The sequence below is a fragment of the Mus caroli genome, chromosome 9 (assembly GCF_900094665.2).
Source record: "Mus caroli chromosome 9, CAROLI_EIJ_v1.1, whole genome shotgun sequence".
In the NCBI taxonomy this organism is placed as follows: Eukaryota; Metazoa; Chordata; class Mammalia; order Rodentia; family Muridae; genus Mus; species Mus caroli.
Genome location: NC_034578.1, coordinates 5,193,220 through 5,211,264, shown reverse-complemented (window position 1 = coordinate 5,211,264; position 18,045 = coordinate 5,193,220). Strand labels below are relative to the sequence as shown.

Genomic DNA, 18,045 nt, shown 5'->3' with positions numbered 1-18,045 from the left:
TAGTTTGGCTAAGGGTTTATCTATCTTGTTGATTTTTTTCAAAAAACCAACTTCTGGTTTGGTTAATTCTTTGTATTGTTTGTTTTGTTTCCACTTGGTTGATTTTAGCCCTGAGTTTGATTATTTCCTTCAGTCTACTCCTCTTGAGTGAATTTGCTTTCTTTTGTTCTAGAGCTTTTAGGTGTGCTGTCAGGCAGCTGTGTATGCTCTCTCTAGTTTCTTTTTGGTGGCAATCAGAGCTATGAGTTTTCCTCTTAGGACTGTTTTCATTGTGTCCCATAAGTTTGGGTATGTTGTGGCTTCATTTTCATTAAACTCTAACCAGTTAATGTCTTTCTTTATTTCTTCCTTGACCAAGATATCATAGAGTTTTGTTCAGCTTCCATGTGAATGTTGACTTTCTATTCTTGATGTTGTTATTTAAAATTAACCTTAGCCCATGGTGATCTGATAGGATGCATGGGATAATTTCAATATTTTTGTATCTGTTGAGGCCTGTATTGCCAGTTTTGGAGAAAGTATCATGAGGTACTGAGAAGAAGATATATCCTTTTGTTTTAGGATAAAATGTTCTGTAGATATCTGTTAAATCCATTTGTTTCATAACTTCTGTTAGTTTCAATGAGTCTCTGTTTAGTTTTTGTTTCTAGGATCTGTCCACTGATGAGAGTGGGGTGTTGAAGTCTCTCATTATTATTGTGTGAGGTGCAATGTGTGCTTTGAGCTTTACTAAAGTCTCTTTAATGAATGTGGATGCCCCTGCATTTCGAGCATAGATATTCAGAATTGAGGGTTCATCTTGGAAGATTTTACATTTGATGAGTATGAAGTGCCCCTCCTTGTCTTTTTTGATAACTTTGGTTCAGAAGTAGATTTTATTTGATATTAAAATTGACACTCCAGCTTGGATCTTCAGTCCATTTGCTTGGAAAATTGCTTTCCAGCCTTTTACTCTGAGGTAGTGTCTGTCCATGTCCCTGAGGTAGGTTTTCTGAATGCAGTAAAATGTTTGGTCCTGTTAATGTAGCCAGTCCGTTAGTCTATGTCTTTTTATTGGGGAATTGAGTCCATTGATATCAAGAGATATTAAGGAATAGTAATTGTTGCTTCCTGTTATTTTTGTTTTTAGAGTTGGGATTCTGTTCTTGCAGCTATCTTCTTTTATGTTTGTTGAAGGATTACTTTCTTGCTTTTCCTGGGGCATAATTTCCCTCCTTGTGTTGACGTTTTCTTTCTATTATCCTTTGAAGGGCTGGATTCATGGAAAGATATTTTGTGCATTTTGTTTTGTCATGGAATACTTTGGTTTCTCCATCTATGGTAATTGAGAGTTTTGCTAGGTATTGTAGCCTGGGCCGGCATTTGTTTTCTCTTAGGTTCCATCCAGGATCTTCTGTCTTTTATAGTCTCTGGTGAGAAGTCTGGTGTAATTCCAATAGGTCTCCCTTTATATGTTTGTTGATCTTTTTCCCTTACTGCTTTTAATATTTTATCTTTATTTAGTGTACTCATTGTTTTAATTATTATGTGTCGGGAGGAATTTCTTTTCTAGTCCAGTCTATTTGGAGTTCTGTAAGGTTCTTGTATGTTCATGGGCATCTCTTTCTTTAGGTTTGGGAAGTTTTCTTCTATAATTTTGTGGAAGGTATTTACTGGCCCTTTAAGTTGAAAGTTTTCATGCTCATCTATACCAATTTTCCTTTGGTTTGGTCTTCTAATTGTGTCCTGGTTTTCCTGGATGTTTTGAGTTAGGATCTTTTTGCAGTTTGCATTTTCTTTCATTGTTGTGTCCATGTTTTCTATGGAATCTTCTGCACCTGAGATTCTCTCTTCCATCTCTTGTATTCTGTTGCTGATGCTTGCATCTATGGTTCCTGATTTCTTTCCTAGGATTTCTATCTCCAGAGTTGTCTCCCTTTGCGTATTCTTATTGTTTCTACTTTTATTTTTAGATCTTGAATGGTTTTGTTCAATTCCATCACGTGTTTGTTTGTGTTTTCCTTTAATTTTTAAAGGAATTTTTATATTTCCTCTTTAAGGTCTTCTACCTGTTTTGCAGTGTTTTTCTGGGATTCTTTAAGGGATTTTTGTGCTTCCTCTTTAAGGACCTCTACCTGTTTAGCAGTATTCTCCTGTATTTCTTTAAGTGAGTTATTAATGCCTTTCTTAAAATCCTCTACCAGCACCATGAGATTTGATTTTAAATCCGAATCTTGCTTTTCGGGTGTGTTGTGGTATCCAGGACTTGCTGTGCTGGGAGTACTGGGTTCTAATGATGCTGAGTGCTCTTGGTTTTCCTTAGTAAGATTCTTACATTTGCCTTTTGCCATCTGGAAATCTCTGCTGTTAGATGTTCTAGCTGTCTCTGGCTTGAGCTTGTTCCTTCTGTGATTCTGTTAGCCTCTGTCAGCCCTCCTGGGAGTCCAACTCTCTCCTGAGTCCCAGTGATCAGAGCACTCTTTGCAGGCAAGCTCTCTTCTTGCAAGGACAGTGCACAGAGGGCTCGAGCTTAGCTACACCTCCTGGCTGAAGGTGAAGGTTGGAAGAGACTCTGTCCAAGAAATTCTGTGGCTTCTGCAGCCCATGTGCTCTCCTGCTCGGACTGGTCTCTGAGAGCCATGGGATGCAAGATGGAGTTATCACCTGAGTCCTGGGGTCAGAGTCCTCCCTGGAGGCTGTCTTCTGGCAGGGAAGTTGCCCAGAGGTCTGGGTCTCAGCTCCTCCTCCTGGCTCAAAATGAAGGCTTGAAGGGACCTTGTTCAAGAAGCTCTGCTGCTTCTGCAGCTTGCAAACTCTCCTGACTGATCTTTGAGAGACCTAGGATACAAAATGGTGCTCTCACCTGAGTCCCAGGGTCAGAGCCCTCCCTAGAGGCCAATTTTCCTCTGGTGGGGATGAGGCCCAGAGGTCTGGATCTCAGCTCTGCCTCCTGCTGAAGATGTAGACCAGAAGGGACCCTATATAAGAAGCTGTGTTGCTTCTGTGGCCCACATTCTCTCCTAAGGGGACTGGTCTCTGAGAGACCTGGGATACAAGATGGTGCTCTCACCTGAGTCTGGTTTCAGAGCCCTCCCTGGAGGCTGACTCTCCTCTGGTGGGGAAGGTGCTCAGAGGTCTGGGACTCAGCTCTGCCTCCTTGCTGAGTCCTGGAGTCAGAGCCCTCCCTGGAGGCTGACTCTCCTCTGGAGGGAAAGGTGAGCAGACATCTGGGCAAGAGTGCTATTTGTTGCTGTTCACCAAGGTACAGGGGCTTTCAAAGGAGTGAATGAGAAGTGTTGTATTTTCTGAGCACCTGGATACTTCCTCCTGCTACAGTGGCTGCTTTGGTCATGAACCCTTGTGCTGGCTATCCTTCCTGTTTCACATTCATTGTCCTTCCATTTTATTGCCTAAGGACTACATCAATCATACACAAAACTCTCACACATACAAGCACACACACACACACACACACACACACACACAGAGGACATTCACATACAAACATGTGCTCACCACACATATACACATGCACACACATGTGAACTTGCAGGCACAAACATGTACATCTACTCACATACACATATACATATACAAACACATACACACACACACACACACACACACACACACACACACACACACACACGAAGCTTTAGCAGGAACTTTGCCCCCAATCTCTGATTCTAGGAGATTTTATGTAAAACAGCTTTAAAATTAATACAATATAAAATTTGACTTCTGCCTGCTATTACCTGTCCCTCAGGACTAGAGGAGAATACCTTCCTGAGTTCCAATCACAAATAGTTCCTATCTCAAGCATACTATATAACCTTTGTCACACTACTATATTGCACCAGGTTTATCTATTTCAGTGATCTGCAAACAAAGGGAAAATTTAATGCTTAGGGTAGAAAAAGGTTTGGGTAACTTTAATGGGGGCATCTCAGAATTCAGTTGCCCAGAGTTATTTTCCAAATGTCCTGTTTGGAATATAGAGTTACAAAATGGTAATTTTATTTATAACATTGTGTCAGAGCTCATCATATCATAGCCCATTCATATTGCCCTCCTCCTGATGCTTGGTCCACAAAGGCCAAGCAGAGATGAGAGACCAACCCCGCCTACCTGTTCTGGAGCCCTCTATGCCAGAAGGCCTCAAACTTCAGAATTCCTTGCACCATGACTTTCCCTCCTCTGATCCCTTTCCTCCCTCCATCTCCTTTTGTTGCTCTTCTTTCCCCTCCCCATTGTGCCCTCTCTCATTCTTCCTCTTATCTGCCTTTACCCTACATTTTTCTGGAAGAAAGAAGAGCTTCTGTGGTTTATTTGCTGCAGTGTGTGTGTGTGTGTGTGTGTGTGTGTGTGTGTGTGCAAATAGCCCAGGCTCTCTGTTGATTACCCACAGTGCTTCTACTGACACCTGACCTTGTTCTGGTAACTATGATAGTATCAGCTCACAAAGTAAAATTTTGGTAAGCTTACCTTTTAGGGTAGGCAAATTGTTTCTCTCCAATTTTACGAAAGATTTGTTCCCTCTTAATTCTTTTAGTCATGGTCACCTCAAAGTATAGGTGCCAGATATAAAATAACATGGTAAAGGGGTGGAAGTTAATGAGAAGAGAGCACACTGGGTACAATGCTTGCTGTGTAAGTGTCAGTATTGGAGTTTAGGTCTGTAAAAAGCATGCAAACACCAGGTGGGCACAGAACCCACAGTAATTCCAATGCCGGAAATACAGAGAGTGGGGGTCAAGCTCACTAGCAAGAGTAGGTATACTTATGAGCTTGGTGCTAAAGAGAAAGACCCTGCTTTGATGAACAAAAGTCACTTGAAGTCTATCTCTGGTCTCCATGTACATACATGATATGTATACATATATGTGCATAAGATACAAGCATAGGAGTGGGGGAAAGGCTAATGTTAATGATTTATAAAAGGTGTACTCATTAACAAGATGTCAGCTTGTTCTTTAAAAATCACTTAGAACTTGTTTCTGAGGGCAGGTCTGTCTGGGATGCTTACGACAACCCTTCCCTCTAAAATGAAATGTGCCCATTCAGTTCCAGAAGAAGGAGAAGACCAGAGTCTTGTATATTAGCATTCATATTTCTTCATATTTATTTATTCATTTATTTACTTTGTGTATGTTTGTGATGCATGTATGCTACAAGTGTGTAGGCTATCAGAGAACAAGTGGTGAGCATCAGGTCTCCCCTTCCACCATGTGGGTCCTGGGGATCAACACTAAGTCATCATCTGAGTAGCAAGCATCTTTACTTACTGAGTAATCTTGCTAGCCAATGTCATTCAATTCTCTAGTGTTTGGCAACATCTAATAATTCTAATGTGAACATCTTATGAATTCCTTTGGTATTCTCTGTTTGTTAATGAGCCTGAACATCTCTTCTCATCCTTATTACACTTTGGGTTTTCTGTTCTCTGTGTTGAGTCTGCTTTCATGTCTGTATTATCTGTGTCTATTTTTGTATCCTTCTTTCTCATGTATAGGATACCCTGTATGTCCAAATATGAGATTGTTTTCTTATGTTGAATATCATTTACTCATGGTGATGTAATTGGGAAAGGGGCAATATGGGTGATGAGAATGCTGCAACTACTCAGGAATGTCTGTCTGTTGGCATTCTGGGATGGGGAAGTTGGTGGGGAATTGACTGATGAGATAGGAAATCACAGAGACATCCATCCACTGGAAGGGTATTGTTATACAAGCTACACAGCGGCTCCCAATCAATAGGATGTCTACATGGGGGATGCCTTGGGCTCAGGAACCTTGTAAAGCACATGTTACAAAGAAGAGACTCTCTGTCCTTTTATAAGATACAAACCCCACCATTACAAAAAGCTAGACAGATGATACAGGCCTGCAATCTCAGCATTCTAGAGGCTGAAGCAGGAGGATGATGAGTTCAAGTTCATTCTCAAATGGATAGCAAAGTCAAGGCCAAGGATATAGTAGATCTTGTCTCAACAAAAACAACAACAAAAGTCGAGGGAGAATCCTAGCTGGAGGTGGCTGTTGGTGCTGTCTTGATTGTGCCTATGTGCCAATGTCTACCATGGTGATTATTTAAACATACACTCAGGATCTGGAGAGAGGGCTCAGTTCTTAAGATCAATCCTTGTTCTTGCAGAAGACTCAAGTTTAACTCACAGCATCTACCTGGCATGTCATAACCTCTGTAACTTCAGTTTCAGGGGATATGACTTCTCTTTCTGTCTCCATAGACATCAGGCATGTGTGTGGTATGTAGGCATACATGCAGGCAAAAAACACACAGAGAGAAAATAAAAAACAATAAAATAAAACATGGCCCTTATTTTAAAGTAGAACTGTGCCTGTTGATATTCTTCACATCACTGTCCTCAGTACTAACCTGGTGCTGATATCTCAAAGCATGTAGCTCTTGGGGATGTAGACAATGGAATCACTACAGTGATGACATAATTAGTTACAGGGTAAATTTTATAGTGGCCTGAGTGGCAATTGCAACAATGAAATAATCTTCAGAATTAATCCTATGTGTGCATTCTGTTTGTAAAAGAAATTTAAAATATTTATTCCTCATTTAAAAATAAGGAATTTTTGAGCTGTAATTTAATGGTTGCCAATATTGCTATTTGAATAGGTGTTTGTAGTGGTGTTCTATAGAAAATAATGTAACCAATATGGTAGACAACTCTGGAGGCTGAAGAAGGGCTCCTGGTACCTTGAATACATAGAGTTCTGGGCTAGTCGGTGATGCAATATGAGACTCTGTCTCGGACTCTCTCCTTACCCAAGCCAACACAATGAGAAAATATGGTGAGGTATGATTAGAAATTTTCTATTTGAATTATCTAAGTGTAGTGGGATCGTTTTGTCTTAATTGCTTTTCTGTTGCTATGATAAGATACCAAGACCAAGGCAAGTTATAGAGGAAAGATTTTCTTTGGTGCTTACAATTTTAGAGGGTGAGACCATGGCCATTATTGTGTAAAGTATGCCCACAGGTATAGATGAGAGGGGGGAGGGGAACAGCACCAGGAATGTCAAAAGTCTTTTGAAACCTCAAAGCTTCCCCCTATTGACACAGCTCCCTCAACAAACCTAATCTTTCTCAAACAGTTTGACCAACTGGGGTACTGGGTATTACACTTTGAGTTTATGAGGTCCATTCTCATTTAAACTTCCACACTGTTCTTCAGAGTATTCTCTTGTACCCAGCAGCAGGTTTTGAGTTAGCACTGTTTTAGCAGTAGTGCATTTTAATCTTTTCTCATACACGGTATGCCTAAGATTTTGTAACTATTAGATTTTTGTAGTAACTAATCACTCTGATAGTGAAGTTGACACTTGGAGTGTGAGTTGGCATGGCTCCCCCAGCACTATGTAAGACAGTGACTCAGCTATTATAGATCTTTGAAGAGTCCATGCTCTGTGCTTTGAGAAGGAGTCAGGTTACCAGCCATGCTAATAGCTGCCACTTTTAGTTGTTATGTGGTCTCAGAACTGAATCAGTACTTTGGACTACTTTATATGTGTCTGTCTTTTTGTAGCTTTCCACACACACACACACACACATGTCTGCCTCAGCCAAGGTGCTAAACACAATCCAGCTTACACAGTACTTCACCTAAGTCTGCAGCATCTTATCAATAGCCCTTTCCACTACCACTTCTGTGTTCATGAAGTCTTTATTTCCATTGGCTTTGTTTTAAATGGTGGCCTAGTACAAAAGTGGCCTTCAGGAAAGGGTCATGATGATAGGTAGGTTTTTTGTCTTTTTAATCTTTTTATTACACAAAGAAGACAATGGCCATATGATCAAATACATATAAAGGTTCATGGATCATTTTTTTCCCCTCTGTGACACTGGTTTCAGAGAAAATTCTAGTTGTACAAGACATAAGAGTTAGTTTCTGGAATCATCCTCATGCAAGACCTGTATCACATGAGTACTGAGTCATAGCAGTAGGGTGGTGTGAATTACTATTTTTGGTTTTCTAGAACTCTGTACATTATAGCCTCCTGTATGTCTTCTAATTTTTTGTCTTAGCTCTTGGGCCAGGAAGAATTCAAAACTTGCTTCTAGAATTGCTTTCTGTGTTGCCAGATGGGCTGATGTATTAGCATCAAATTAACATTTTCCAAAATGTCACCAAATGCTAAGGGGAAACAAGATGCAAGTGTCCTTCCAACAGCTGCACCCTCTTCCTGAACCCAGTTCCTTCAGTGCCTAGCATGGGAAGCCCCTTTGTCAGCCTGACTGTCCCTGTGTAGCTGCTCACAAACAGATATTAGATGTTTTGTATCCAAGTTAGACAGTTATGGATTATTTGAAGAATGATCCCCTGGGTCTTATGTACCAGTTGACTGAGCAGTTAGAATATCTGTGCAATCAAGGTGCCTACCGCTACAAACAAAATTTCATTTGCTCATTAAACATCTGCTGTTCCCTCATGCCAGCATGAAAGCAGAATTCTCTCTGATAGGGGACATGAAGACAGTTTGTTTTGGAGCCAAATATGAGTGCCCATGGCTGGGAAATACTGATTGAAATGACTGCATCCTCTTCCCATTTAGAAGCTTGGGATTGTCTGGTCTTTGGAGGAGTGTCTTTTCCACATCCTGTGTTATGTGGGTTCATCATACTTTTTCAATGGAGTTTTCAATGTGTTTCTTATGGTAATGCTTCTCCTGAAGTAGTAAATATATGTAGAGATGAAGGTTTTATTTTTTTTTGAGACAGGTTCTTGCTTCGTTCACCACTTCCTTTTCTCCTCCCTTCTTTGCAGATGTAATCCCTCGATGTACAGATATTCAGTGTGTATCTCAGGACTTCAAAGTCACCTAAAGCTCAGCTCAGGTGTCTAATTGTTTAGGCAGTACTTCTCCATTCAACTGAGTCTGCCTGGTCATTTGCAAATCCTGCACTTGGGAATAGGTCCAGTGCCATCCCGTCAAGCAGCACCTTGCTTCCCCGTGACTTTATGCACATACCAAAGCAAGGCCTGGTGCACACCAGCCACAGGACTTCTTCTTAGACAGTCTGGACTCTCGGGGTCTTAGTCAGGGTTTCTATTGCTGTCATGAAACAACCATGACCATAAAGCAAGTTGGGGAGAAAATGATTTGTTTGGTTTACACTTCTACATTGCTGTTCATCATTGGAACAAGTCAGGACAGGAGCTTAAGCAGGACCAGGAGGCAGGTGCTGATACAAAGGCTATGGAGGGGTGCTGTGTACTGGCTTGCTTCCCATGACTTGCTCAGCCTGATTTCTTATAGAATCCAGGACTACCGGCTCATGAATGGCACCAACCACAGGGGGCTGGGCCCTCCCTCATTGATCACTAATTGAGAAAATGTCTTAAAGCTGGATCTTACTGAGGCACTTCCTCAACCTAGGCTCCTTTTCTCTGATGACTCTAGCTTGTGTCAAGTTGACACAAAACTGGTTCACAAAACCAATCACTCCACATGAAGGAAGCCAGAGATAGGCATTTAAACAAACCATGAAATGCTTGCCCATGAAAAGCTTTATCTGGTCAAGGCTGCAGCTTGAAAAACACTGAAATAGCCAAGGTAGTTTAAGCTTGGAATTGTTGTACATGACCTCACAAATGGAGCAGGATTCCCTTTTTCATACAGTGTCTGGGGTTAGTGAAGATGAGTCCAGATGTGCCCACTCTTGTCAGAGATTTCCTTATACTTCCAAGGAAGCAATGTTCTTCACTGTCTTCCTGAAGGGTCATCCTGTTTCCAGGTTCTGCCACCACCACCTAGAAGAAGAGAAGAAAAAGAATAGAATAGAAAAGGAAAAAAGAAAAGAAGTCAAGAGAAGAGAAAAGAAAAGGGTTTAGGAATAAGAAAATGCCAGCTATTAAAGTTACATCCAGAGAATGTGATATAGATGTCACTAATATTCTATTTGTTTCAGTTGTAATTTTATTTAATTATTTGAAACTACAAAAATCTAAACATCTTTCTTGTCTGTAAAATCGAATTATTTAAAACACCAAAACTTGGATGTAAGTGTCACCTAGCCACCCTCTATACTGCACTGAGGAAATTCTTTCTAGTCTAGTCTGAAGGGTGTATTCTCTTCCTTGTTTAGTGGTGATCAGTCACCTGCTCTATAGGAAGTGACAGGGAATTGCTAGAACTTGTTTTAGACTGGACTGCTCTTCATAGCAAGTTTCAGGCTGAAATACAACTGAGGATGAGGGAAAGGATGGAAACAAAGGGAAAAGAAAGGAAGAGAAACCATGGGAGGATGGGAAGGAAGGGGGAAGAGAGGTACAGAAGGGGGAGCTCCAGAGTCAGACAAGTTCTCCTGGTGAAGAAGGTGATTCTGTGAAGAGTTAGGGGGTGATTTTCTAGACTGGTTATGTGTTTACTGATCGGAATTACCAAAATCTTTAAAAAATTAGACATTTACATCTTGGTCTCATTAAAGATATGATGTAGACAGTGTCCTATCTATTAAATTAAGGTTTTGACCTCGTTAGTTTGACCCCTTGGTGAGGATGATGAGGATGGTGAATATGGAGAAATGAAGGCTTCTTTGATGCTTTGATCTGAATCTCTTTTGTTCAAATTGCTGTTCCCTAGGATGGAAAGAAGAAATTTGACAAAGAGAGTGAAAAATACTATTCTATTCTGGATAAACATCTGAATTTATCGGCTAAGAAAAAGGAGTCTCATTTGCAAGAGGTAAGCATGCACATTAAGTCATGTGACATCAAAATTCCCAGCCTGGATGTATCCCCACCTGTAACTTCTTAAATGGCAGTAGCGGTGGATAGTTGGGCGAGTTTACACTGTGTGGCAGTCAGTACTGACAGTTCTTTGTGTAAGATAAGTGTTTTCTTCAGCAATGAGAAAGCCTGAAACAAGTATTGTTTTTTTTTTTTCTTTTTCTTCTTGGGCATATTTTAAAAAGACAGGATCAATCTAGTTCATACTGTAGTCTTTACATTAAAGTTGAAATGATGGTGACATTGTTTCTTAAGGCTTTGCTCCAGCAAGGGGAAGGACAGGGACAGACAACTGCATGTGCTGAAATCTCGACGGTTTTACATCAATTATTTCAAAGACATTTACTCCTGTATGCCTGCTAGCAATTTTTATATTCTCTTGTTCTGAATATGCTAGATTTTGTTCTTGCTATTGGTAATGTATAAGTGTACGTAGCACTGTCAAGGGCAGTTCTGACAGGCTGGAGCAGTGCAGCACCAGTCTCAGGTGGAGTTCATTCAGGGCAGGGTGGGGGGTGTAAATACCAATTCTGTTGCCATTGGCGTGTCAGGGCAACATAACTGGAGCACACTCAGGACCCAGAGTGTGTGTAGCAGAGGGTGACCCATGAGAATGCAGATAGTGGAAGGTGCTGTGGAGCAAAATCCTGACAGTCCCCTCTGCCCCAGAATGTATGTAGCACATGATTCTGTCAGTGCGGGGCAGTATTGATGTCTCCTCATGCTCTGGGCCTTAGAACCTGCTTATGTGGTTATCCACTGCAGCCCCATTTTCCCATCTCTGTGTTTGCAGATTCCATAGGGGAGAATCTCAGACATGTCTCCCAGGAAAGCCACCTCCCCTAATGAACTGCTTTCCAAGTTCACTCTGCATCTCTGCCCTCCTCATTCCTCCCATCTCCCACTACCAAGTCTAGCCACGATGGCTGCTTGACACTTAGAGGTTGAAGAGTTTAGTCCAGTGTCAGAAAAAGACCTGGAAGGTCCTGTTGGTCCATATGTTCACATTCTCCTTGAGAATGTCCAGTGTCTTAGTTTAAAGCTATTAGGACCTGGAGATCTGGCTCAGCAATCAGATGTTCTTTGCTGAGGACCTGGATTCAGTTCCCAGCTCCCATATCTGGTAGCTCACAGTCATGTACAAGTCTAGTTATTTCAGAGGATCTGACAGCTTCTTCTGGCTTCTGTGGGCATTGCATACACATGGCACACATAAATTTATGCAGAAACACTATACTTACACAGAAAATTAAAAATACAAAAAATAACTTAAAAGGATGATTAGTATTAGGAAGTTTGTTTTACTTGATGTTTTATAAGAGTTCATTTAAACCACTGCCTTCTACCATTAGTTAACTGCATTACAAACTTTTTTGATTATATGGTTGTGCAATTGTGGGAAGCTTGAGGCCAAAATGAAACAGGAGACCACCTGACATTAATCTGAACTAGGCTCTCTCTTAAACTGGGCTCATTTCTTGGACATGTCTAATGTTATAAGACTTGGCTCTATGTCCTGTAATTTAGGATTGTCTGTCTATTACAAATATTTGAACTCCCTCATGCTTTCTTGTCCATTGCACTAGAATTAACTTTGGAGAGAAATGTTTGTAGTATGAACATAGATGTAGTTATATGGCAGAAGCCTTTACTGAGTGTCATCGGTGAGCCACAACAAGGGCATGCCATGGCAGGAGGCATAGCCTGAAAGTTCAGTATCTTTAGACATAAGAATCATGCTTACTGAGATGGTACCTACATCTTCTTCAGGAACCAGTAACTGTTCCTCAAATTCAAGCCCTTTACAGGATTTCTCTAGTCTCCCTGACAGCTTAGCTTGGTATTAATACTGTCCTTGTTAGTGGCTGTGAGTGCCTTAGGCTTGAGAATAGCCGGGTATTATTTGGGGGTCATTATGTAACTGGAGATGGAAAGGGATTACAGTGTTAGCCGTGATATTCAGTATCACTCTCTAATATGCAAGCACACACAGGTGGCAGTTAGAAAGGCTGACCCATAGCACAACACAACAGAAGTTGGATTAAAGCCACTCCTTAGGGCTGCATGGTGTGGATTAGGAAGAGTGTGGATTGGAGCCTTTCCTGCTGCTCCTCTAGGAATCAGACACGTTGGTGAGTGAAGTCACCACACTGTCTTTAGTTCTGTGATATGGTATTAGATGTCACCTGCTTCTTTCCAGGGCAGTATCAGGCTTACTAACCTGCTCTCAAAAGGACACCCCTGTCTGCTCACCTGCAGAGCTGCCTCATTACTCATTTTTCTTAGAAAATTAGGGGCTGACACTGCATGAAATGGTCAATTTGTCTTGACCGAGATCCAAAGCCACCAACTAAAACAGCCATTGGAGTAAGTAATGAGAGAGCTAGAGTCAAACCCATTAAGACCACAGGCTTAACTTTGGCTGGAATAAAAAATAACATTTGATATGTGAATGAGTAATTTCTTTCCAGGATGAGAGAGAGAGAGAGAGAGAGAGAGAGAGAGAGAGAGAGAGAGAGAGAGAGAGAGAGAGAGAGAAGTTATAAAGGAAAAACAGAAGATCATGAGTACATAAAAATATTGATATTAAAAGATATTAAGCAAAATTAAATGATGAAGTGTTAGGGAGTTTATACAGCATAACTCAGGAGTTTCTAATACTCATATAAGAAGCACTTGCAAATCAATGAAAAGCCAGCGAAGGATACAAGAGGGAGGCGATTAATGAAGACATGTAAACTATATTGTTTTCATGTCCCATGTTCTAAATAATGCAAACTAATAAGATGTTTTCAGTAGAAGAAAAATCTGTTGTTAACAAAGACATGAGAATTGTGGAGTGCTCTTTTCCTTCTCTTTCCTTCTCTCTGTCTCTGTCTCTCTGTCTCTGTCTCTGTCTCTCTCTCTCTCTGTATCTCTCTCTCTCTCTCTCCATATATATATATATATATATACATATATATATATATATATGTATGTATTTTTTTTTTTTTTGCTAGACTCTCACTAGGCAGCCTTGGCTATCCTAAAGTTCAAACCTATCCACTTGCTTCTGCCTCCTCAATGTTGCACTTGAAGACCTGTGCCTCCTCCCTAGCCTCTGGTCATGCTCTGTATTCCTCATATGACATAAAAATATTGACTATTATTTATGTAACTTCAGCGATTATTTCCACAGATTTAAAATGTGCCAGGTAGCTTACAGAATTTTTATTACTAAGAGTTTGCCCTGCAGAAATGGTGAGAGATGAACTCATGGAGTGTGTAACTCATACATCTACAGTACCAACAGTTATAGACATTGACCTGGGCTGTTGGAATTGCTTGTGTGTTTGGAACTGAGAAGATGTGGCAGAGGATAATGTATTTGCTACACATTGCATATGCAAGTATGAGGACCTGTGTTTGGGTCCTTGGACTCTTGAGTTAAAAGCTAGGAGTTACAAACCTGTAACTAGTGCTTTTTGGGTGGAGTCCAACTGACTCTAGGGCTAGTGCCAGCGAGTTCACTAAAAATAGGAGCTGCAGGTTTGGTGAGAGACAATGTCTCCAAATCAATCTAAGAAGACACTTGATATTGACCTGTGTCCTCCACATAAACACACAAAGCCAAGTGCACACCCCCAAACTGCAACCCACACACTCGGATAAGGAGAAAAACCTAAAAATTTTCTTTGGCAAACTATCTAAAGAGTTGAGGAATACTAGACTTAGCAAGGAATTCAGAATATACAGTATGTCTCAGACTTGTTTAAAGAGGGTCTGTTTTGTGTCACAATACTACAGTTGCATCCCAGCACTAGCTGTGGGGAAGAGGGGCTGTATTTCTAGACTTTATATCTCTGTGTTATGCTAATGAATAAAGAATGAGTTTAGAACCAGGCAGTGGAGGCACACACCTCCACTTAATCCCAGCACTTGGGAGGTAGAAGCAGGCAGATTTCTGAGTTCATGGCCAGCCTGGTCTACAGAGTGAGTTCCAGGACAGCCAGGGCTATACAGAGAAACCCTGTCTCAAAATACCAAAACCAAACCAAAACAAACCAAACAAACAAACAAAAAAGAATGAGCTTAGAATAATGGATATTCATTTGATTTACAGTTAGGAATGTAAGGGAACAAGTGGATTCCTTTTAGACATCCTGTTTAGTTTTCCATTTAATACTTCAAGAAATGCCTCTTACCCTCACCTTCAATGGAGCCAGTGTCTTGGTTCAGTCCCTGTGTCCAGTTCTTCACCTTCATTCAGGTTATAAACTCTTTTGCACCTCTCTTGTGTACACTGCCTGTGTCAAAGGCCATGATCCTGCTATGTCTGGGCATTTTGCACCACTCAGAGGTGCCAGGACAGTCAACCACCCCTCAGGGGTCTGTGAAACCTTACACATTGTGGCCGTTCCTAAATGTCCCCTTAACTTCTTCGATGACCTGTTCATGCTGGTATTCTTTTTGGGTGAATGGAATTTATACTCCGTTGTTTCCTCTGTTTTTCAATCACCGCACACCTATCAACTTACCGTTGTTTATGGAAGTGAACCAGCTACTTTGGCTATGACCACAAAAGTCATCTTACATGTAAGTTGGCCCCCTGATTAATCCATTTATTGTGCAGTCCCCTTATAGAAATCTTCTGGTTCCTTGCACTATCTATAGGTTGTGGTCTGTACTCACTCTGTTGTTTCTACCGTAACTTCCCCTGTACACCATGCCAAAGCAGATATTTTGTAACCACCCTTTTGATAGTCTGGTTGTATCTTCTGGGACTGGGGCGATGGCTCAATGTCTCAGAACAGTTAACTGCTCTTATAGGGGACTCAGACTTGGTTCCCAACACTCACATAGTATTACATAATTGTCTGTCACTCCAGCTCCAGGGTATCCAACAGCCTTTGACCTCTCTGGATGCGTGAATTCATGCAGTGAGCCATACATTCATGCAGGCCTACACATAAATAGATAAACACATTTTAGACATAATTTCTGATTCTCATTCTTTCCAATTCTCTGTGTCTGTGTCTGTCCCTCCATCCCTTCTCAACAGGCTTTTGCAGTGTACTCCTGGCAGAATGTGCTATACAGTTCATTTCTGGTTTTGTTTGTTTGTTTGTTTGTTTGTTCCCAGTCTTCTCATATACTTTCACTAACTCTAAACTCTAAACTTTTTTTCCAACTCCACCACCCATATTTTCTCTGAGGCCTCTCCATACTTCACACCAAGGCAGCACACTACTATTTAGGAGGACTTAAAGCGACTACGGAACCATGTTGTTTTCTTATGGAACTCATCCATTTTTAAATGAAAGTCCCTTCTGCCCCCTAAATAACAGGAACACCTGCTGCTCAGATATTATGGCTGCTGCTGTTCATTGTTTGCTTGCAAACTATTCCACTTGGAAGTTGAATTATGCTGTTGTTTCACTTAGTCATAAAAAGGCGACAACATTTGTTGCTAGTATTATAGACAAAGTCTGTTTTTTAATTAAATTTATTTATTTATTCACTTTACATCCCAATATCAGCCCCCTCTCCTTCCAGTATGCCCTCATGTAGATCCTAACCATAGTTAGGCAGGCAACAGATTCAGGGACAGCCCTCAGTCCAGTTACTGGCGATCCCACATGAAGACCAACCTGCACATTTGCTACATATGTTTGATGGACTTAGGTCTAGCCTGTACTTGCTCTTTGGTTGGTAGTTCAGTCTCTGATAGCCCCCAAGACTCCAGGTTATTTGACTTTTTTGTTGATCTTCCTGAGAAGTCCCTGTCTTCTTTGGGTCCCTCCATCCTTCCCCAACTTTTCCACAAGACTTGTTGAGCTCCATCTAATATTTGGCTGTGGGTCTCTGCATCTGTTTCTGTCAGTTGCTGGGTGGAGCCTCTCAGAAGACAATTATGCTAGCTTCCTGTCTGGAAAAATAATAGAATATCACTAATAGTGTCAGAGATTGGTTCTTGCCCATGGAATGGGTTTCAATTTTGCCTAGTCATTGGTTGAGTTTCCCTCTGTCTCTGTTCTTTGTCCCTACACAACTGTAGACAGGACACATTTTGGGTTGAAGGTTTTGCAAGGTGGTTGCTGTCCTTATACCTCCACTGGTTGCTTTTGCTTTTTTTGTTTGTTGAGACAGAGTACCACTCTGTATAGTGTGGTTGTCTGCCTTGGCTTTGAACTCACAGCAATCCTCTGGCCTCCATTTCCTGAATGATGAAATTATTGGTGTGAGTCACTATTCCTGACTTAAGTTTTTTTCCAGTCAGCCTCTCTAGTCTAAGGGAATTAATCTTAACTTAACTTAAAAATGCCCTTCCTCACCTTGTGCTGAGAAGAAATGGAGCTGGCATAGTCTTTAAGTATGCTTCCCTCTGGTGACTGTTTTTTTCTGAGAATCTTCAGTGAGTTCAATTTTTATTGTATATTAATAAGCAAAAGCATCTAAGACTGAAAGCTGGCAAAAATAACTATTTTACCTTCTCAGTCTCTGTTGGAAAGGGTGGGGCCTTGAGAGGAATGACTGTATACACTGCAGCCAAATCTCTAAAGAGATGATTTCAGACTCTTGTGTCAGGGGTCTGCTACCATCAGAGAGTGATTGTGTGGAAAACCTCACGGACACCACATGCTTTGTGGCTGTGATTCATGTAGTGATAAGATAGAGAGACAATGAGTGGGAAGAGCCAAGTCTGGAGGAGGCCAGGTGCAGAGGCCTTCACCCTGTGGAGGCACTGCATTCCTTCAGCTAGAGTTTCGAGTGTGCACATTTGCAATGCTGTCATTCCAAGGTAACATTCAGACACTAGAGAGTCAGTACCCAGAGTTTCACTGGACGGTGACCACATGATCATCTGCTCACATCTCCCCTAGAAGGAAAGGAAGTATCCTCCATAAGCCATATTGCATTCAAGCACAGTTTAGTTTAGGCATGTTACTATTTTTATCAGCTAATAGAGTTTTACCACATTTAGAGTCACAATCTGTACCCAGAAAACTAGGTCATCTGTCCTCAAGAAGCCAGTTGAAACAGCCCAACTAATAGTAAAAAGCAAGACAGGTTTATTTAATGTGGTTACATTGGGAGGAGGGAAAATGAGATCAAGTGGACACCCCCCAGCAGGTCCATCTTTGGTCCTGAGGTAAGATTAAAAAGTAAATATAGCCAATGGAGGAGCTAGAGAAATTACCCAAGGAGCTAAAGGGAACTGCAANCCTATAGGTGGAACAACAGTATGAACTAACCAGTACCCCGGAGCTCTTGTCTCTAGCTGCATATGTATCAAAAGATGGCCTAGTCGGCCATCACTG

General features: G+C 41.2%; 1 protein-coding gene across 2 annotated transcripts in view; it reads left to right on the top strand.

The window, feature by feature from the left end:
• Arhgap42 (Rho GTPase activating protein 42) overlaps positions 1 to 18,045 on the top strand; it is a 247,051-nt gene that overhangs the window by 158,490 nt on the left and 70,516 nt on the right. For both annotated transcript variants that reach the window (XM_029481163.1, XM_021171512.2), the window contains one exon: positions 10,599 to 10,700. In XM_029481163.1, coding sequence (XP_029337023.1) covers positions 10,599 to 10,700 — 102 coding nt within the window. The remainder of the gene's footprint in view (positions 1 to 10,598; positions 10,701 to 18,045) is intronic.